The following is a 22528-nucleotide window of genomic DNA, read 5'->3' as shown; positions in this document are numbered from 1 at the left end:
CCAGAAATCTCATTGAGAATGTCGATATATTTCAAAAATTTACAAACAAAACAATGAAACCTGTTTGGAAAGCTAAAAGAAAAAGAGCAAAGAAGTAAAAGAGCCGCTGAACAAAAGCTGAAAGAGAGGATGAGAGAAACTGCAGCATCTATGAAGGAAGAGATAATGAACCCACAGTGGAAGTGATGACAGAAAAGGACCAGCATCACCCCTGGACTATACCCAGATGTAAAGTGGACAGCTGGGGACAGCCTGATGTGACGTCAACAGTGTGACGTGTTTGGACTGTGACTAGTCAGGGATGGCGGAGCAGCCCTGGTAAATAATGGAGTCGATGTTTACAGTTTCTATCACCCCAATGTGAAGTCAACATCCTGTGACATCAGAGCTGTTATTTGACATGATTCCTCATCATGGAATGATGTGTGATGACAGGCAGATCATTTCAAATGATTCACAGACTGTCAGAAGCAGCTGGGAGCAAATGATGCTTTAATTTCACATGTCCTGGGTCAACACAGGATGCTGTGAAAATACAGGTAGCAACAATCCATCAACAGTGTGAAGAATTCAGTTATCACATCATTACTTAGAATATTCAGCTAGAAGCCAGCAGAGTTTTTTATTTCTATTTTTTGCTGTGGTTTTTAGCCTTTGCTGCTGTTTGGACATGTTCTGTATTATTTCAAATAGCTGTTTTTGCAGCTTGAAAGATCATTGTAAAGTGTCCCAGAAAAGCCCTACTTCCTGTCTTCAGTTTGCTTCTATTCTTGCTAATTTTGTACTTCTCTTTTTTTTTTCATCAATTACTTTATGCATTAACTACACTTTTGTTGAAAAGCATGTTTCCTTCACAAACTTGATGAGACACATTCAAATATCTCATATAGATAACCTGAATAAATACAAAAGAGAGTGGTTAAATCGGGATATGTATTAATTAAGCTAATTAAGGTCATGCCAAAGCACCGTTGTTGGATTTGAGTCCTGACTTTGACTAGGCCAAAAAAGGCCTGATATGTTTGGGATTTAGACTATTGAGAGGAGAAAGAAGTTTCCCAGATGTGCTTCAGGTAAATATCCAGAATTGGGAATTTCTGTGAGAAAGCGGAATTCATGATTACTTGAATAATTGCAAGGTTATATCAAAGCATCAAAGGAGTTGGAGACCATCAGACCTCAGCTACGATGATTGGCTGTGACTATCATGTTGTTTGTTTTTTATTCTATGGACGTTTTTAACCAGCTGGAGACACACCTTTCAAAAGATCCCCAAGTTTCAAAAGAAACTTTTATTATCTTTTCGGTCAACAGTGGATTAAGCCATAGTTTCCATTTTTGCCTATTCTCTCTCTTATGGTTGAATCCTCAATGCTGACCTCAACTAAAGCAATTGAAGCCTTAATATGAACATAAAGCTATGATGGGTCTGCAACGCCAAGGAAGGTTTAGCACTGAGCACCAATGCTTTAAAAAATGGCTTTGTAAAACTTCATAGACTGATTGATATCATTCACTTTGCTTCTTGTCTTTTCTTGAATGTCTTTAAATCAGGGCATTATTGGTCACTTTTAAAGATCTTTTTGTCAACGAGGCAAGGTAGGTTTATTTATAAAGCACATTTCAGTAAGAAGTCAATTCAAAGCGCTGTATATAAGAAAAAAATAGTAAAAGACATAGAGAAAAAATAATTGCAGTGGTATAGAGATGATTAAATAATTAAAAAGATTAACAATTTAAGAAAATATAGAATTAAATCACATGAGAGCAACAAAAAATTGGAAAATAATAAAGTGATTATTAAATATAAAAAAAACAAGAAATTACACAGTCTTCCCAATCTTTTCATTACGGATTGGCATGGTGCATTTAAAATAGACTACAGCGAGGCATTTACTTTGTTTTCCCTTGCCGTTTTTCCAAACTTTTCACAATTAGAAAGATAAAAGAGGGAGTGCTGGCCTAGTGGTTAGAGCAGTGCACTTGTGCTCTGAGAAGGTTGCAAGGACCCTGTTTGATCCCCACAGCCTCCACTCTGAGTTCCTGAGCAAAACCCTTAACCCCAAACTGCTCCCCAGGCGCCGCACAATGGCAGCCCACTCCTCCCCAAGGGGATGGGATAAATGCAGAGGTCAATTTCTCCAATGTTAGATCATTTAAGTTAAATCATTAAATTATTTGTGGTCGAATTTTTGACAAGGTTTTCTACTCCATTTGTCACATTTAATCACAGATTGGCTTTGAGCCTTAAATTGTTAAAAAAAAAATGAATAAATGCTGATTAAATTTGGCTTGGATGTGAGTGAGGTTCAAAGCTTATTTCATCCGTGGAGAAGAGTTTTTACTCTCAAACTACTCTATCGATGTGACAATGCTACCCTCTTCTGGTCTAATAGACTTTAGACTTAGACAAACTTAATTGTCATGTTGTTGAGTGTATACAAAAGGAAATTTTGTTTTGTACCGCTCTCATGAAATTTCCATTTCTTAAAGTGCAGCAATGATCAAATGTAAACATAATAATAATAACATGGTGCAAAAAAACGCATTAGGTGACATGAGTTACAGTTTTTTGAATATTTTTGAGTTTTTCTTTTTTTTTCTGTTTTTTTTTTTTTTTTTATTTTAAATTCAGCAGTCTGATGACAGTGGGGAAGAATATGTTTTGCAATCTGCTAGACCTGCATTGAATGCTGTGAAGCCTCTTCCCAGAGTGCAGCAGAGACATTCATTTTAATTCAAAATTTTATATGGCGGTGTATTCCAAAGCCTGCTGTAATAGAATATGAGATAATAAGCACAGAAAAAATTGACATTTTAAAACTTGTTTTTGAATGAAGTTATCCTGCTACATTCTGAAATAAAATCCCTTCCCCATTAAATCATGAGTTAACTTTTATCATCAACCTATTTCAGACAACTATTTACATTTTACTAACCACATCCAGTCATTAATACTGCCTTACCTATGTAATGAAGTATAGACTTTAAAATAACCTGTCTGGCAGCATGAAGTTGGTTAAAAGATCTCAAAGTAACACATCATGCCTTAACCTAAAGAAATGGCGAGTGTTGCAAAGACTAAACCCAAACAAAATCAAAATTATTCCTGGATTTAAACCATTCAGAAAAGAAGGATGAGCTCACTCCCAGAGATCTCATACATGCTGCAACCAAATATGGGGTTCAATTAGCTTTTTTTTTTTTTTTTTTTTAAAGGTTATGTTGCTTCAGATGGCTTTTTTCCCCATTAAAATAATGAATTTTTTGTTTTACTGTGGTTATGATTGTGTTTATTATGGAAAACGTGACTTTTTCTAAATACAAAAAAACAACCAAATAAGACATGTGCTAAGGTGCAAATTAATTTTTTTACAGAACCGTCCATAGACAACATATAAAAGAAGAATGTCACAGGGGACTGAAACGTTAAATGTTTGGATATTAATGAGATGAAGACAACTTCTATCAAAATGTTTATTATTTGACTATTTTTAATTCAAATGAAAGTTTATAGAAGCAAAATTAGGAAAGAAAGCCTGAACTTTACTATATAGTCAAACATCGTTTTACTTAACTATCACAATTTGCCCACTAGGTGGCGACATTAATCCCTCTGCTTCCAGCTAGGTTTATAAGAATAAAAACAGCCCTAAAACTTAGGAACTTCACAATATAAAAACTTAGTTAGTAAACAATAAAAAAAAAAGTTTTAAAGTGTCTGTTTTTACTCTAATTACTATGCATATATTTTCAAAGATCTAATTTAATCAAGTCTCTCACTGAATCAGGCAGAACAGCTTATTGTGAGTTAATATAAATACACTTCATCTCTAAATCAGTTATCTCTGTCACCAGTCAAAATTTCTACATTACAAAGATCATACCTCAAATATGAACAAATCTTTAATTTTTTTTTCTACAAATGGATCAACAAACTACAATACTGAACTAATCAGGTTTTACTATGGTTTAAAAATACTGACCTACAGCTGCAATGTTGAAAGACAAAACAGAAGGATCAAATAAAGCAAGTTTTTTTTTATATGATGTTATTAATAAATCCTTTAAAAGCAGAACTATTCTCATTGATTTTCAGTTTTACTGTGCTGACAGCAAACTTTAGGACTATGGGTGTTGATGGTCCTCCTGTGTGGTGAGGAAGTTCAGGAGGTCAATGGTTGTTATGACGCCCATCACCTTCTGCATCGGACGAACTGAACCACCTGTTTCATCCGGACAACAAAAAAAAAAGGGAAATTAACAAATTATTAGTGGCTTAACTGAAATACACTTTTTTTTGACAAAGTTAAAAGATAGGCCAATTTTGTTTTTTATTTAAAAAAAAAAAGTCCTTTATAGAATCTGTGACAAAAATAAGGGTTAGGGTCGACAGCGGTTAATTTCAGTTTTCAAACATGCCTTTTTATTTCTAAGGCTATATTCTAGTAAATAATGGCATAAAGAGCAAAGTTACCAACAACAATGCAAAAACGCAAAGTGAGAATTACAATCCTGGAAGAATAAAGTAGTGCATTACTCAGAAGACACAAAACCCCTTGCATTTTGAGGAGTGAGATCTCAATATACAGAACCTCTAACCATCTTTCTATTTTATTGTATTGTTTTTTTTGTTTTTTTGTTTTAGCTTCTGATCTTGGGAAGAAGGTTTAAAAGTAAATAATAAGCAAATAGCTAATCTTAAAAAGAAAAAAATATTCTTACACTTGGTGTGATCGTTCACCACCAGCGCATAGGTTTGTGTTTTGAGAATGCAGGATAACTTCCCCAGTTTGTCTGTCAGGTGCACCTGAAAACAAACATAAAGGTTAAGAGACAATAAATATGTTTGGCTTCTATGTTGTTGTGGATTCAGTGTCTCCACCATCAGGCAGACCTGTCTGAAGTCCTTGCAGAGCATCGTTCTGACAGGATCTGACAGTTTGGCCTTTCCATCCTGCACACTGGACATGATGGTTCCCAGCGTCACCATCCCAAGGAGTTCACTGCAGAATCACAGGCAGATATTCAGAGTCAGAATCAGGTTTATTGCCAAGTAGGTTTGCACTTAAAAGAAATTTGACTTGGTGCAGACAAATCAGATATACAATTATATATACATACAGAATACAGAATCTATAGCTATATACAATATAAAGCATACGAATACTATATGCAATATATATCTATATACACAGTAGCCTGTGCATTAATGTAATGCAGGAGGTCTGGAGATGCTACGTTGGTGTAGCTACTAGGTCATGAACAGGGGAGGTAGTGTCAGTGTCTCAGGGGTCTCTGGGCCTTGTTGATAAGGCTGGTAGCAGATGGGAAGAAACTGTTTTTGTGGTGTGAGGTTTTGGTCCTGATTGACCGTAGCCTCCTGCCAAAGGAAAGTGACTGAAATAGTTTGTGGCTGCGGAGTGTGGAATCAGCCACAATCTTCCCTGCATGCATGAGGCGAATAGATCCTTGAGAAATGGAAGACTGCAGCCGATCACCTTCTTTGCAGACTGTATGACACACTGCAGTCAGCTGATGTTCAGCTCCCATTTTAGGTCCTGTGAGATAATTGTTCCCAGGAACAGAAAAGACTCCACATTTGACACTGGGAAGTAATAGAGGGTGATGGGGAGAGCTGGGGCTGAGTTCCTCCTGAAGTCCACAACCACAGTCTCCTATTAGGAGACTGTGGTTGTGGCAGGCCGTAGTTGGTAACTTTTTCAAAAATTGGTATTTCTACATGGCGATTGACTGACAACCAGTCGATCGCCGGGATCACGGGATAAAGCATGATGGAAAATGCATTTCCACAAACGTCTCTCTGTGTATCTTTTGCAAAGTAACGGCACATACCCAGAATGATCGAGGACCGGGGCCTGATCGAAGCCCTTCTCTCTCAGCATCTTGATGACTTCTTGGCAGGAAAGGAATGGTGCAATGATCAGAGGGTTGGACAGGTGTAAGCTGTGGATGGTCAGGTCCCACCACCTTCAACAGATAAAAGTTAATCTCCTATTTCCCATCCTATCCTAAAGGTGGAGAAGCCGTTTATTTCTTTCCTGTCTTACCAGGGTTTGACCTCACTTGGATTCTCCAGGAAACCTTTCTCACACATCCACTGATCACACAAGAACTTAGACCTGGAAATAAAATCCAGCTTTTAGATTTTCATCATGGGGCTTATATACTAAAAGCTTATTGGTTAACAGACATTAGAATTATCCATATTCAGAAGCATGATCCTCTAAATTTCAAACTCCTCCCAGCCTCAAAATCCCAGGAATGCAGCAAAATAAGGGTGAACCAAAATGCTGCTGTGATGGTTCTTACCACAGTCATAAACCTGGTTTCCTTTAATAGTTTCTATCATGCTGGTAATTTTCATGCTTTATAGAACTTTAGAATGTCCACAAACATTAACTTTGATCAACCCAATAAAATCAACCTTAGTGTTACTTTGTGCATTAAACTAATTAGCATCATGACATGTTAAATCATTTTTCCCTCAATATTACTAACATAAGTTTTTGCAATGAGTTTAGTTTATACCACAATCTAGATTTTCAATCTATTTATATGTTTGGATGTGTGCTTTTCAATTAATTAAAAGATGACAGTATCACTACTAAATGAACTTAGATTTGATTTAAGTTATATTGCAAAATCAAATAACAACAATGGGATAAATTATTTCAATAGTTACCCAGAATATTGCTAAACAGCCAAATATTGAACTTTTATGACTTAAAGCTTTAAATAGTGACTTTTAGTGGCAAAGGTTGAAACCAACTGTGGCATGTTAAACTGCCCGTCATTTAGAAAACTACTGTACAAAAATATAAAAAATGAACAAAAACTTTAAAGGCATTTTGGGTCAAAAATATTACCTGTTCTTATTACTTTCCTTTTTAAAAAGAAGATAAATGCATTACCTTTGTTTTTGTTCGACTGCCCACTGTACAAACTATAGGTATTATATTCTTGGCATGAAAGCCCCTCTAAGGGGGGTAAAACCTTTATGATCCTCATTTGGATTATTATGCACATTATCTCTGGTCTAAAAGACTAGATGCAGGAGTGAATAGCAGACTCTAACAGCCTTATTGCAGAATCTCTGCTTGTTTTCTCTTACATGTAGTTACGAACAGAGTCTGGCAGGATGACCACGCAGCGCTGTCCTTCCTCCAGCTGCTGAGCCATCTTCACTGCTGCCGCCATCGCTGAGCCAGAACTTCCACCTGGATTAAAAACAAAAGAGCGACAAGATAATTATTCGAAATCAACTTAGATGGCATTTAAAAAAAACATAAATATGAATATGTTGGTCGGTGGTATGAGCTCACCACAAAGAAGGCCTTCCTCTCTTATTAGTTTGCGTGCCATGTTAAACGTTTCCTTATCACTTGATTTGTACCACTTGTATACGAGCTGAAGGGTTTTATAGAGAGAAAGATTAAAGTTATAGCTAACTAAGAAACCATTAACTTTAAATGTCTGTGTTCACTCTAACACTCACAGATCTATCCAGTACAGTGGGTATAAAGTCATATCCAATACCCTCAACCTCAAAATGAGCACTTTCATGTTCTTCAGTCTGTACCAGCGAAGAGCCCTCAGGATCCACACCGATTATCTGCCAACAATAAAAAAACAAACAGTTATATTAACATGGAAGGAAGCTATTTTAAACGTGTCCATCTTTAAATGGATGTAAATTACATGCATGATTATTTTTTCACCTAAGCAGTGTAGGTTGATGATAAACCATCTTTTATTAGCTGTTATGGTGAATAAAATCAAAGCACTTTCCTGAGTGAACACTTTCATGAGTGGGTTTTTTGGGTTTGAATATCTTGCCTTGACATTGGGGCACTTCTCCTTTAGCTTTCGAGCGATACCTGTGAGCGTACCACCTGTGCCGGCTCCGGCCACAAGCATGTCCAGTTTACCTGAAAGGAAAAGGACATTTCTCTCTAAATGCCCATGATCATTTCAAACTAAGGGCAGAAATATATAGTTAAAGAAACAACATGTAGGATTTTTGCTACATTTGTTCTTGGCATTTTTTTATGCTTTATATGTGTAACATTTGTGCTCTTTTTTAGATAAATAAAACTGCATGCTTTGTGGTTTACTTAAATGTGTCTGGATTTTATCTTGTGTAAGTTTTATGGTATGTTTAAAATCTCACTGGTTAGCATAAGCTTAAAGCATCATACAGCCATTAAAAAGAGTTGAACACTTTTAAACTTAAATAAGGTAAATTTCTTATCTTTGACATTGCATTTACTGGAAAATATGAAAGTTAAATAAATTCAATCATAACATGTAGGCCAAATATTATATTTTTAACTTTAGTTGTTATTCTTTTTTTTTCATCATTTTTGGGGGTTATATGATGTATTCCAAGTTTTATGTGAAAAAGTTGGAGGTTTTTCTAATGAACTTTTTCCATTTTTCAATCACACACACTAAAACATTAACATAAAATGTCCTGAGATAGGCTAGATTTTATTATTGCTTCAAACAATCCACCAATCTAAAAAAGCCAGTGTTGAAAGCAATCTATTCACCATGTTTAATTTTAGCTGGGATAGCAAATAGGAAAAAGATGCTCAGTTTTGGGTCTTGATTAAAAAAAAAAAAAAAACTGAAACACTGTCTTTATGGTTAAACACGGTGGTTGCAGCATAATGCTGCGGGGATGATGTGGGAACAGGAAGCAGGACAAAACTGATGTGATGAACGAATGAGAGAAAACCTCTAAGAGGCTGTAAAGATTTGAGACTGCGGTGGAGCTTTAAGAATGACATCAATCCAAAACCAAAACACAACAGTGTGTTAAAATGCAGAGGGGGGGGGGTCATCCCTGGTGGGCGTGGCTTCTGCTGCAGGTATCACACCTGCTTGTAATGCCCTCTGCTGTTATAAGGTCATTTTAAAGTGAAAGGTTAATTCTCAGCCGAATTGTTTGTTCTTTGAAGAACCTTTGCTTACACCTGCTTTGAGTTTGCCTGGTTTAAAATTATGCTCAGACTGCAAAAAAATTGAAATCTATACGAGTCATTTTTGCTTAAATTAAGTGAATTTTGAGGAACTGAGGAGATAAGTGAGACACCTTGCCAATGGAACAAGACAAATTACATTTAAAACAAGAAAAAAAACAATTGCTTTGTCTTATTTCAAGTGAATATTATCTAATAATTTTATTTTAGGAGTTGAAATACTCATTCCCTTAGCAAATAATCGTATTTACCTACTAAAATTAAGGGTAAATATACTTAAGAAATGTTGTACTTATTTCTAGATGGTTTTTGCAGTGCAGGGTTTTGTTTTTTGTTTCCTTTCCACCCAGACTGTTTGCTGCTGGTGTCCTAACTTGATAACTTGACCTTACAAGGTGACATCACCCTCCCGGTCATTCTTCAACAGCCTTTCTTGCCCTTTCGTAAGAGACTCATAGGGTGGGAGGTTAAGGCAATCGAGACACATGTTATGACAATTTTTGTTAGACACTGAATAGGTTTTAACTGAAAATGCATGAATATAAAACATGCAGGATTACAGGCCTGGGTCTTCATGTTTTTTAAGATTATTGCGCTGACTGGGCAAGTTTACAGAACTTGAAAGAAGCAGACATTTTGGTTCATAGAGTAATAAAATGAAAGATAATAAAAAACAAAAACAAACAAACCATCACACTGCTCCAGGATTTCTTCAGCCGTTGTATCATAGTGAGCCAGGGGGTTACTGGCGTTACGGTACTGGTCCAGGATGTGCGAGTTTGGAATCTCACTCCTTAACCTCCAAGCTGTGCGAATGTGAGACTCCACTGAATCAAATGCTGCAGATGTAGGAGTTCGCACAATTTCTGCCCCGAGAGCCTTTAGCACATCCACCTATAGTATAAAAAACAAGGGCAGATCAGCTGCATGTACTGACCCACTGCTGTGGAACAAACTAATGCAGAAAACACTTACTTTCTCCATACTCATCTTCTCAGGCATTGCAATAATGCAGCGGTAGCCTTTCACAGCTGCTAGGAGAGCAAGGCCGATTCCTAGAGGTGTTCATAAGAGCTGGTTTATAAGCGCTGGTGTTGTTTTATTATAAAGTAAGTAACAGAACCACAGTTAGATATCTGAGCTATTGAGAAGGAAGTACCTGTGTTTCCAGAAGTGGGCTCAATGATTGTGTCCCCTGGTTTGAGGATCCCTTCTCTCTCAGCGTCCTCCACCATCCGCAGAGCGATTCTGTCCTTAATGCTGCCTCCTGCGTTGAAGAACTCACACTTGGCCACTAAATAAGGAATAACATAGGATACTGTACCATTTGCATTGTGAAAATATGTGATAATTGGGAATTAAGAGCTGGCACACAAGAACATAAACCTATGTAAAGTTGTTGCAAGACTTCATTTCACCCTCTGTTGCATTCACATCTTAAGCAACCCTCAGTGTTTGTGTCTGCTTGAAGAGGGAAACTATGAAGCATAATTTATGACATTGTTTTTAGTTTGAGTGTTTTAGATTTTTTATGTTTTGTTTCTTTAATGGATATTATTTGCCTTCTGTAAAGCATTTCTGTAAAGCATTCCCATTACCCTGTGCATTTATGGTGCTTTACATATGAAGGACCTAGAGTGTGGCTGAAAAGGAAAAACCAGCCATTTCAAAGGAATTTAAATCATGCCATTCAATTGCACATTTGAAATAGATTTTAAAGAGGAATTGTAATTTAAAATGTATGAATGAATTATTAAATACTGGAATTTAGAAATGTATTTTCAAATCCTATTTCTAAATTCATATATTTGATTTTAAATACCTCATCTAATCACCCATTTAGAAAGGTAATTCATTTTTCCATTTCCATTTTATTTCACCATGCATTTCAAATCCTTTATTTGGCCCTCTCCATTTACCTTTTCTCTAACCGAGCAGACTGAAAACCAATCAAGCCAATCACAGTTGCTTCTCAGACGTAACCAGCTCCCTCATTGGTCAGTTTGTGAACTAGGTTTGGCAATCAGGGTTTCTATGGAAGAAACCCTAGTTTTGATTTTAATGGATGTTTGACTCCAAATCCTTTCAGCATGAATATCCTTTGTATTTAACAAGGTAACAATTTGACAAACAGTTAATATGGCTATATAAATATATTACCTCAGACTTTTGTTATATAATGAAAACTTTTCTAGTTCTGATTGAAGGAAAACAGTTGGTGTGCCTTAAAAGTATATATATATTAATTTGTCACATTACCACCCGCATCCCTGTCTCAGCTAAAGAAAGGTAACCTCACAGCATGATTCAACCACTACCATGCTTTTATCTTGGTTTTGTTTTGGCTGCATTTAATGATTGATCAAGATTGATCAAAGCATGTTATAGTGTTTTATGACTGAAACTTTCTTTCAGATCTGAATAACTTTCATTCCATTCCATTCCTGCTGGATTAATACTGAGGTCACATTGCAAACAATCAGACTACATTACAGGAGTAGAGGAGAGGTTGTGACAGACTATAGTTGAGGTTGCTAGAGTTCAGAAGTGGTAATAAAATTAATTATGTATACCTGTAAAGTTTTGGGTTTTTTCTATTCTTATTTTTAGAAGATTTAGTGTGCCATTCTGCTACCAAAGCCTGCATTATTAGATTTGAGGTTCCTGTCACTGATGCGGAAAATGTTTCTTAAGTAAAACTTTAATCTTCAAAGATGGCTTCCTGTTGTAGATTAATTTTTGAATCCATAAAGTGCAATAGAGAACACAGCAGGACATCTATGTTTGGTAAATATAACACCCATTGCTTGCCCAGAGTGACACATTGTTACATGCACTAACTAACTGCAATCCTCCTGATATGCACAGATTCCAGGTCAGATGCACCGAAGCATCCAGTACATGGACATATAATTGCCCCACAGTCCTTTATTTCTGTCAAAGAAGCATTGTAGAGGGACAGATAGCAAATAAAGCCCATATTGTTCTTCTCTGCTTTTCTGTTGTTCTACTTTTTTATGCAGGGTTGGTTCATGGCTGTATCTTACTGGGGCATTCAGTTCACATCATTACCAAGGCTTCAAATGCTGAAGGTCCTTGTTTTAGTCAGAGCTGCGCTCATTTTCATCTCCATGCAGTTTAGCTGCAATGTTCAAAGTGAAGCTTGATTGTTAACAGCAGTCCAAGTAGATCTGCTTGCAAAGAATTCCAGATGTGAGCAAGTTCTGATATTCCAGTCTGTTTGATGACTTAGTCAGCAAAAAAATTAAGATAATAAATCTAGGCATTAACCAATATTCTTGATGTTAATGATGTGTTTGTTTGTTGTTGTTTTTATGCAGCTTAAAGGCATGTTTGGACCACCTGACATGAGTGTCATGATGGGGGAATGTGTTTCTTTTAATTTTAGACAAGGTGATCTAGATTTTTAGGTACATATTAATATGCATGTTACAGTCAATAAGCAAGTCTGAATACAGACACTTTTGTAAATATGCAAACAAACCCTGACATGACTCTATTTAAAACTCACTAACCTTTTTTCCACCAGAAAAAAAAAGTTGGAATGCAGTCTAAGCAGCAAAGGCCACAAAATAAGGTCTGGGCAAATTTGGATTTATATTATTTATTTTTTTCGTGATCAAAGAAGTCTTTTTTTCTGTAAGTTATAGCATAATTATACTTTTATTTTTCAATTAAAAATGTAAAAACACATGGAATGCCATTAATGCTTTTATGGATCCACCTTTCAGTGTGTTGCAGCTGTAGGTTTCTTGAACTGTCATTGCCAACGTTTTACATTAGAGGATCTAAAAACAAACTCAGGTGGCTGTTTGCATAACAGGTAAACTCTGCAAGCAAATTGTTGCCCTGCAATTTATTTAGGTTTCAAAGTAAAGGGGACTGAAAATATTTCCACTAAAGTTTTCAGGTTTTATTTACTCACCCCCTGAAAAAAATGTAGTTTCTTCTACCTATATTGTCTTCTTTTTACCTAAAAATCTCGCATTATGCAATGAAAGCTTTGGATGTGATGTGACAAATGGAGAAAATGTGAAAGAGGTTTTGCACTATAAAGTCTCAGCCTCTGCACGATGTGAGGCAGCAAAGGAGATTTTTCTACCAAACACCCTGAATGTTTCCAAGTTTCGAGTTGCATTTTTTTTCTGTGGGCCTAAAGGACAACGAGTCTTTGTTTTTCACCTTTCCCTCCTTGTGAGCATGCTGCCTTCATAAACAATACCCCAATGGTAACTCATTGCCCATTTTAAGGCCATAAGCTACTCGATACAGAGCAGGAAGCCATCATGACCTTTAAAAAAACCCAAAAGCATTTTCCTGCCATAAGGGTGAAAGGAATTGTGGTAGGGTTTTTTTTCTTTCAATAAAAGCACCAATCTTTCATTAAATGTTGCTCTAAATCAGGCATACTTTTAGCTTGCTAAAGCTTGAAATTGCTGATGTCGCCCTTGTTCTCAGTGAGATACGATTCTGTGTGAGTTCATCTTTGCTATTATCAAAATAGAACTGTGTAATGTGTCATTTTAGATTTTATTAAAGTACTTTAAGGGTGAAAAGCTGATCTGACTCCCTATCAGTGTCTTTGTAGGTGCAGTTGCATCAAGTTTTACTCACAAATTTCACACTTTAACCCAAACTCCTTTGGGATTTTATTCAGGCGAACCAGAGGCGTGTATCCGATGTGTCCCAGGATGTTGGGGAGGATGCTTGGTGGTTTGATGCTGCAGAGGACAAATGTCAACATCAACCTGATTGAAATGCAATCAACCTTACACAGTAACTTGAGGGGAGGAGGTTATCTGGTGCTATGGTTGGATTGTATCATTTTGCTGCGCTGTAGACTTGCAATAAAAAGTGTGTGCTGTTCCTAGGATGGTATTATTATTAAACATATATCCAAAAACAGACTTAACATGGCTTTAAACCTACCAGGGAATGGCTGTCCACCTTTATCGATAGGCAGAGACAGAGGGAGATTGTTTTAGCTAAAACATGATGTATGAAGGAAAACTATCTGCACATATATTTGAAGATATCTCCACATTAAGACACAGTGGTGGCAGCATCATGCTGTGGGGATGCTTTTTTTCAGCGAAGGTAATCAGTTTAAGTATATGACAACTGAGGAAGAAAATCAATCAGAGGCTGCAAAAGACTTAAGACTGTAGCTGAAGTGATCAGATTGGAGATGCTTTGTCCTGATCCAAAATGTAATGCTCTCAGATTAATTTTGTTAAATCCGATGAAGTTTGAGCAGTTCTCATCAGTTCTTCTTCACAGCATACAGAATGTGTCCAAAACTTTGAGGTTGTGAGACCTTTATGAGACCTTTCAGAGTCGAAAAGAAGGTAATAACCTTTATTTTACATCAAGAAGCTAGGTTTTTATTTTTTCGTTCCTCCCCTCTGAGTCATGTGATTCTTACCGTGGCGGCTGGCTATGAGGGGACTCTGACATTGGAGCCCCTGGCCTCCAGGTGCATTTGCTGGGTAAATCCGGACGAATCCACTTCATCTGATCAGCCGTCTCTTTTGCGTTTCTGTCCATTCCACCATTTTCTCCACATTTTAGGAAAGGATTGTCTGCATCATTGAGCGGCTCGTCTTTTGAGAGTCCAGGCAACTTGTTCCCACTGGGGAAAATTTTGAGATCTCCATCCATGCAGGATTTTTGCTCTGCATGCATCAGGGTTCCTCCACCTGGGCAAGTCGCTTGAGCATCTTTTAAGCATTGGTTTCCGAACACAGAAGGCATTACTCCCCTGCAGCAGGAACAGACAGATGTTACATCAATTCTTAGGAAAATCAAGATTTAATTTAAACCTATAGGAATTGTCATTTGAAGAAATGCAATAAGGAGATAAGTCTCCAGAAATAAGATGAGTAAAACCTTACTGAATGTCAGATCAATCTAAAATTTATGTTCTGAAGCTAAAATCAGCTTTGTGCATGATAACTGTGGTGCTTTAAAGCTGAAGTTCAAAGGTCTAACCCTTCTCCCCCAGGATTTCCCCCTGTCATTATTTAATAGGTCATGATTATGGATAATGAGCAGAATTGCAATTTTTTTCAAGTCTTTGGTAAGATAAAAAAAAATGCAGAAAATTATTGTATCAATTTTACCTTTTTTACAAAATCATTTGATAATAAAGGCAGTAGAACTTTAGTTTAATCTAGCCAAAAACCTAAAAGTTATGTTTGGATCTGTTAAAACTATGCAAAAGTTTAAATAGGTAGAATTATAGATTCTACAGATAAAACCCCTCCAATAGTCAGATCCATTTTACCTCTGAATTAAAAAAACATTCAATAAAGCAATCAATTTTAAAGAGTGGCCCAACAATTGATAGAAAGTGAAGGTTTTTTGCAATAAGTTTGGGTCACCATCTGATCAATAAACCTCCTCATCCAGAACTTCATCTAAGGACGTTATGCTAGGATTGTTATAAGTAGCAATTCAATCCAGAAATACTTTATAAATCCCAAAAGGGAATGAAATGTTGCAGTAACTTATAGAGTTTTCTTTTTTTTTTTTTTTTTAGGGTTGTTGTTTATTTTGATAGTTGTGGGCAAGGAGGATCTTCTGTAGTTGTGTGTCATGCACTGGATCAATGGAAGCCTCTGACTGAAGACGGATTTCCGTTTTCTGAAGAGGATGCTCAATGTTGTCCATAATCTTCTTAACATTTTTCTTAACTCTATAGTCTACAGATGTTCCAGAGGAATTCCGAGAACAGAGTTTGCCAACTTTATCATCTTGTTGAGCTTTTTTCAGTCATTTACTCTGATGCTGTAACCCTGGCAGATGATGGAGGAAGAGATCACACTCTCCACAACAGACTTATAGAACATACGTAGCATCTTGCTACAAAGGTATTATCTGCTCTGTCCCTTCTTGTAGTCCAGTTCTAGTTTGTCGTCCAGGTGAACATCAAGGTATTTATCCTCCTCATCCACCTTCACTTCTTCTCCCTTGATGTTAACAGGATTCCATTTGTTCCTGTTTCTTGTGAAATCTACAATCATCTCCCTTGTTTTGTACGATTGTTCGTGACTCCACCTGAGTCTTCAGAAATTTCCCACAAAGTAAGTCAGGCTGAATTGTGTTAAATAAACTGGAGACATCAAAAAACATGATCCTCACAGTGCTGTCTGCCTTGTCTAAAATCAACCTGATATGTCTGCTGTGGTTAAACCTCATAACAAGTGCCCAAAAAGAAAAAACAATATAAGTAAAAATTCTTTCAGTTTTACTGCATTCAGCACAAGAAGCAAAAATCCTCAGAAAAAAATAAGTATTATCAAGAAACGGAGAAGATAAAGTTCTCATAAAAAAGAATATCCTAATCGATCAAGCAGAGCTTCTCCAAATTGCAGCCATCTTAAGCAGAGAAAATCTGGGTCACCTCTGTTTTTACTGTTGTGATTAGGATGTAGAACAGCAATTAATAACTTTCTTTGCCCAAACACTAAATAGTATTTAAAGATTAGCACTCATATTAGTGATAATCTGTTAATTATGTCCATCAGGAGTTTGCTAGGTAGTATAGTTCAGATTCTAATTATTTATTATCATTATTAATATCTAATTAATCTAATAAATTACTAATTATTTGGTTCAATATGCTTTTGTCATTTTTTGCATCACTAATTTAGTTCCTCTTTTAAATACTTGTCACTCACTTTCTATTGCCCATCTCACACAATAGATTAAAGTTGGTTAGTTAGCAACAATTCCACAGAAAACAGTGATTGGAAATCTTTAATTGATACGAGTATCAAATATGTTGATCAGAATTTCCAAAAATTACATAATTTTCACATTTTGCATATTTTAATTTTTCAGAGAGTTTTTCCAGCTATGCATAAAAATCATTTGAATTAGACTATTTTAGATATTTACTGGATGAAATTCAGTTTTTGTGTTGCTGAAATTACTTAAAATCAAAGAGTCTAAGATTTTCCAGCATTATCATCATTCAGTGGCAAATTATGATTATCTGTTTTTCTTTTCTTTTTTTCTTGTTTTGTTTATCCGAGCATTAAGCCATATATCCCCACAGGAAAAAAAAAACTGTCTCTACAGGATTATATGAACAATTGTGTTAGCCTCCACGTTTTTGCATTTTTGTTGGATTTTACTAATTTCTTGGATATCCTGAAAAAAATGACTTCACTGATTTCCTCTAAATTTCTATATATCAAACTCTAACTCCTAATGCTGTGGGTGCTTTGTTGTTTCCAAGTTCACATAAATGCAGCTTACTGTCAGAAAGATAAAAGAGCCCTAATGAGCTATGCTGTTAAAAAAAAAGAAATAATAATAATAGTACAAATTACATTTAAAACAAGCTAAATAAGCAAACGTCTTGTTGTATATTTCTACAGCTAAAACACGTATGTAGAAAGAAAATGAAACTATATTAATATTTAAGTGTTAACTTATCTGGATGTGCTCACTCAGATAACATATTTCTTAAACTCTTTTTTGTATGTTTTTATTTACCTCTTAATCTATTTATTTTTATTTAATTATCTCCTTCCTGGAATATAAATCACTTTAAATATTGTATTATTAAAAACAGCTTTAGAAATAAATTTTGGTGGATTGATTTATGCATCAGGCCCTTTTGTTGTATTGATGTCATCCTAATGTATCACAAGTGCAAGTGAAAAAAAAACAGCTTTCATTTATATACTCTTCAAGGAAACATTTTTGTGTGGTGCATTTGTTTTACAAAATGCTAATAATTATCAAGAAGTTATATAAAAGATTTTACACAGACATTTTTTTAATGCAATACTTCTAACAAAATAATTTTCTGCAGGTCTTCTTTAATATATACAAAGATAATACTTCAGTTATAATGAAGTAAGTCTGTAACTGTTTTCAAAACAACTTCACTGAAAGTAGACCAGGAAACGGACAAAATTCTTTAAACTTTAAAAGCCTGATTTAAACTAATTTAAAACTCCAGTTACTACCTGTATACTTGAACTACTTTGCCATGGAAAGTTACATTTTAAATTTGGTTAAATAACTTTACTTATTAATTTAATCTAGAGAGACAGAAGGATAACTTTTATCCAGATTTAGATGTCTCATTCCTACTGGTTTAAAAGTTTTAATTAATAGCAATAATCAGATTTAATCAGGTTACAGGAGCTTAGAATAAAGTCTCAGTATTTGTTTCCCTGCAAAGTTTTAAGAGAGGATACTCACAGGAGGCTGGGCACCACTGACATTCTTCCAAAGACTGTTCTATACAAAAGAGGCTCATTCCCAGACCTAATATGTGTGGGGGTTTGGGGACTGTATGCAGGGGACCAAACCACTGAGATGCTCTGATGGGGGGGATGCTGGTCTTCTGCAATCGAACACATCACTCTCTTCATTAATGGACAGCCTTTTGATGTGTTTTCTCACATCATTTATTAAGAATTGATTTTCCTACCAGGATAAACTGAGGTAAACATCTCTTTGCTGCTCAGATGCGGGGGGCTCCTGACACCCCGTTCCCCCCTTCATGATTTCCACCCAGGCTGCACCCCAAAGCAAACTTTGTAAACACTTGTTTTGATGCAAAGGTCTTTTTGGGTTAATGCCTCGTCGTTTTGGTGAAACATGGGTTTGTTTCCCCCAAATATCAAACAACAGTTTGCCATTCAGTCTCAGACTGGAAAAATGTCAAGGTCATTAAACCTCTGACAGTGTTGTGCTGTTTGGGCTGAATTGTAATTTTAGGTGTGTTTTTTAATGTATTCAAGTCTTTAATACATCTTTTAAAGCTAAAATGTCTGCGGTTTGCACATCTTTGACATTTTACGCAACATATCTTCTCACTCAAAACACATTTTATTGTTAAAGTACCAATAACTGCTGCTAAAATCCCTTTAAAAATATTATGCCTCAACATTTTAGTTAAAAAAAAGGTTATTTGTATGAATATTAGATTACCAATTTGTATATAAGAAGAAAAAATACACTCAGAGAGACTTTAATACTGAAACTGGTATTTTAGTAATACATTTGTTTGTTTCTTATGGTGAAGAAAGTGAACTTTACCCAAGAAAATCATGAAATAAATATCATTGTTGCTTTTTTTTTGAAAATTTTTTGTATCCAATGCATTCAGGTAGATCAAAGTAATTTACAATGACACAAATGCTGCAGTCCTTTTCTCACAGAGTTGATGGAAAAGATCTGAAGTTAATCCAGCAAACAAAAATCAAATTTGGATCAAATCATTTTCCAATTTTACATGACACTTTACCGGATGCTGGGATTAACCTGGATTTAGTCATGCAAGGAGTAAAAAGATCGTCTCTTTCAGTCGATTTAGTGAGCTTAAAAGGAAGAAACAGAAAAATCGACATGAATATATATAAATACTAGCATGAAGGTACCCCAAGGTTTTAAAGAATATTTTGCCCTCTGATGGTTAACAGTCTTTTTAAAGATGTGAGACAAAGTGCCAGAGTGACTAGAGGATCCTTAGGAGTAGCAACCCCACCCCCCTCCTCTTTCAGTAGTCACTGCACACTGCCAGTCAGCTGGCTGAACAGATGTCACTGAACTTTGTGACGTTAAACAACAGAGTTTTAGACCATTCCTGTTTGAATATATAGATACAGTACACGTTGGCTATAGCAAACATGTACTGTATTTATATTAATGTTCCTTTTATATATGTTTTACAGAAAAGGAAACTATTTAAATTACCAATAACAGAGCTAAAAAAATAAAAAATAACTGGTCACATTTCAGCAGCAGCAGGCATAAGCTTAGCTTGCATGTAACAAATAAAGAAAATATAAAAAATTAAATACATTATATATTTCTAGTTTTTTGTGCCGATAATGGGAAAAATAATATTTTACCAATGGATATTATGATATTCAATGGAAGAATAGAATGGCATAATATCCCATCCCTTACATATGACTGGATAAAAATGTAACATTGGATTAGATCAGATTAGAATTCTCATATTGATACTGGAATAATTTGCTCTGCTACAGAAACCAATTATCAGTCAAATTAATCACAGAAAATAATGCCTAAGCTCATTAGAGTCTAGATTTACTCAGAGTTAGAGTGATGGGCTGTTGAGAGCAATAATAGCAGCTGATAAAGTGATTAGCCTATCACACCACGTCTGCAGTTAGTTTAAGTATCTGTACCAATCAAAGTCTTACCTGTGTTTTTCTTTGATGCACTTACTCAGCCTCTTTGAGTGTAGGGCAAAAAAATAGATTTATTTCAGAATTCAACAGTTAGCAATGGTAATAGAGGATTCATGAGGCATGCTTGTTGAATCTATAAAGAAAAATCAACACCAAGAGTCTTTTTATCTCACAGAAGAGGTTATGAAAATGTTTAGGTTACCTGTCATTTAAATTCAGACTGTGGAAGAACCACAGTTCTGGTATTATTGGATAGTCACCTGATCATGAATGTCAACAAAACAACGGAGATTATTGTAGATTGCAGAAAATACATAAACAAGTTGAGTATAGCATTGAAGAAGAAGAAGTGGAGGTGATGGAGGAGTATAAATACCTTGGTGTTCCCCTGCACAACAACCTACACTGGAGACACCGTTTACAAGGAAGGAACAGAGTGTTGATTACAGTGTGATCTCTTCCTCAATCATCTGCTGGGGTAATGGCATCAGAGCTAATGACTTAAAAAAGCAAAACAAGCTGATAAAGGTGGCAAGTTCTGTTCTAAGAACTCCTCTAGATCCTCTGGAGAATATTTGACAGAGAAGAACTCTTCGTGAAGTGAAGAACATTATGGACAACAGTGAGCATCGTCTTCAGAAGTTTTTTTAAACAGATCTTCCTGCCTACAGCTATCAACACCTGGATAGAAAATAACCTATGAGTTACTGCAACACTTAATTTCCCTTTGGGATTAATAAAGTATGTTTTAACTGAATTTATCACTAGATTTTTTCAGAGCATCTGTGAAACTGGGTCGGTCTTTCTAGTACCACACTGAACTGGTTTAAATCCTACCAGAAGGACAGAGACTTCTGTGTGTCAGAGAATAGAAAAATCTCACGGAGGGTTCCTCAAGTCTCCACTCTGGGGTCCCTCCTATCTTACATCTACATGCCCCCCTTAGCTTAGATTATAGCAAACAACAACTATGACTATGCTGACGATACACAGCTTTACATCAGAATGTCACCAGGTGCATCAGTATCTGAAGCACAGGGGACTTCACAAAGCATCAATATGTGGCGGGTTGGGATTGAGTTGTTTCAGTAGGACTTGGTACTAAACTACACTGCCACAGGTACCAAAAACAGGTTCAATTTTGTTACCATGTCTACCTGGCCAGTGGCCACTAAACTGGACATATCTGAGCTACTTTGACAATTTATTGAGCAGAGGTCTCCGGGTCCAGACCTAGAGCTCCATCTTTTAGATGTGTTTCCTTCCACACCTGAATCAAATATCTAAATAACCTTCTCAACATGCAGTCAATTTCTCCAGAGTCCTGCCAATGAACTCATTATTTGACTCAGGTATGATGAAGCAATAAAAAGGTACAGCTTACCGAACCCCCAGAACTGGGATTAAATAATCCTGCTAATGAGTATTGCCAAGAGGAAGATACGAGACACCAGAACCAACAATGCAGACAAGCTGAAGACTGGTAAGCAACTAGGACTTGAACAATATCCTAATAATTATCATGTTGTGCTTAACTGTGACTGTGTTGTGGGGGCAGCAGTTTCAGCAGAGACTTCCAGATTTCCCTTACCCCAGACACTTCCGGCAGCTACTCCATATCACTGTGGTCCAACACATCTCCACCAAATGGTTTAATTACTTGCTTAGTTGAACTCCATTTCTTCAAAGTCCTGCAAAAGACTTGCTCATTTGAGTTATCTAAATAAATGTAAAAGGTGCAGGACACCATCCATCAAGGATTGGATTCCCGCTTCACCAGCTGTGAAGCTCCTCATGTCATCACCGAGTACCAAACCTCCCTGCTGAGAAAACTAATTTCGGCCGCTTGTATCCAGGATCTTTCTTGAAGTCTTTGCTCCACCTCCTACACAAGGTCAGGCTCCTTCCCTTCCCAGCGAGGTGGCGTTCCACACTCCTAGAGCCAGCGTAAGCATCAGTGGTTCAGGTCACCTCCACCTCTGACTGCCTTCCAATCCTCTTTGGCCTTGTCCTTCATGGTTTCCCCTGCAGGTCCACTGAGGGATGGTCTTGTAACGCTCCATCATGCTTGGCGCAGTCGGGTCCAACAAAGATGAACCCCAACCACAGGCATGCGCCACTGTACTAAGGTGACTGCAATTGAAAGGATTTTGTAGTCATCATAAGGGCTTTGTGTGACCCCTAACCTTGGGAGATCAAACCGTTGGCATTTAAGCTGCCAGAAATTACCTCTGGGATATCTCATTCACCACATTAAGGTGATGGTTAATGCCACGCATTTTAATTGAAAGCTCATTAACAGGCTTTTGCTCA

At 36.4% G+C, this 22528-nt stretch overlaps 1 protein-coding gene across 1 annotated transcript; it reads right to left on the bottom strand.

The window, feature by feature from the left end:
• Positions 1 to 3463: 3463 nt before the first annotated feature.
• On the bottom strand, positions 3464 to 18311 carry cbsb (cystathionine beta-synthase b). The gene is made up of 15 exons (XM_038289618.1): positions 18252 to 18311; positions 14455 to 14790; positions 13644 to 13750; positions 10168 to 10302; positions 9984 to 10063; positions 9698 to 9902; positions 7861 to 7952; positions 7520 to 7636; positions 7347 to 7431; positions 7136 to 7241; positions 6072 to 6143; positions 5857 to 5991; positions 4898 to 5006; positions 4726 to 4810; positions 3464 to 4226 (listed from the first exon to the last, which is right to left on the bottom strand). The coding sequence occupies exons 1-15, from the start codon at positions 18272 to 18274 to the stop codon at positions 4129 to 4131; spliced, it is 1785 nt and encodes a 594-aa protein (XP_038145546.1). The 5' UTR covers positions 18275 to 18311; the 3' UTR covers positions 3464 to 4128.
• Positions 18312 to 22528: the final 4217 nt, after the last annotated feature.

The sequence above is a fragment of the Cyprinodon tularosa genome, unplaced genomic scaffold (assembly GCF_016077235.1).
Source record: "Cyprinodon tularosa strain WSP-4 unplaced genomic scaffold, ASM1607723v1 ctg270, whole genome shotgun sequence".
Classification (NCBI taxonomy): Eukaryota; Metazoa; Chordata; class Actinopteri; order Cyprinodontiformes; family Cyprinodontidae; genus Cyprinodon; species Cyprinodon tularosa.
The sequence above is the reverse complement of the archived record's forward strand: the minus strand, read 5'-3'. Positions and strand labels throughout refer to the sequence as shown.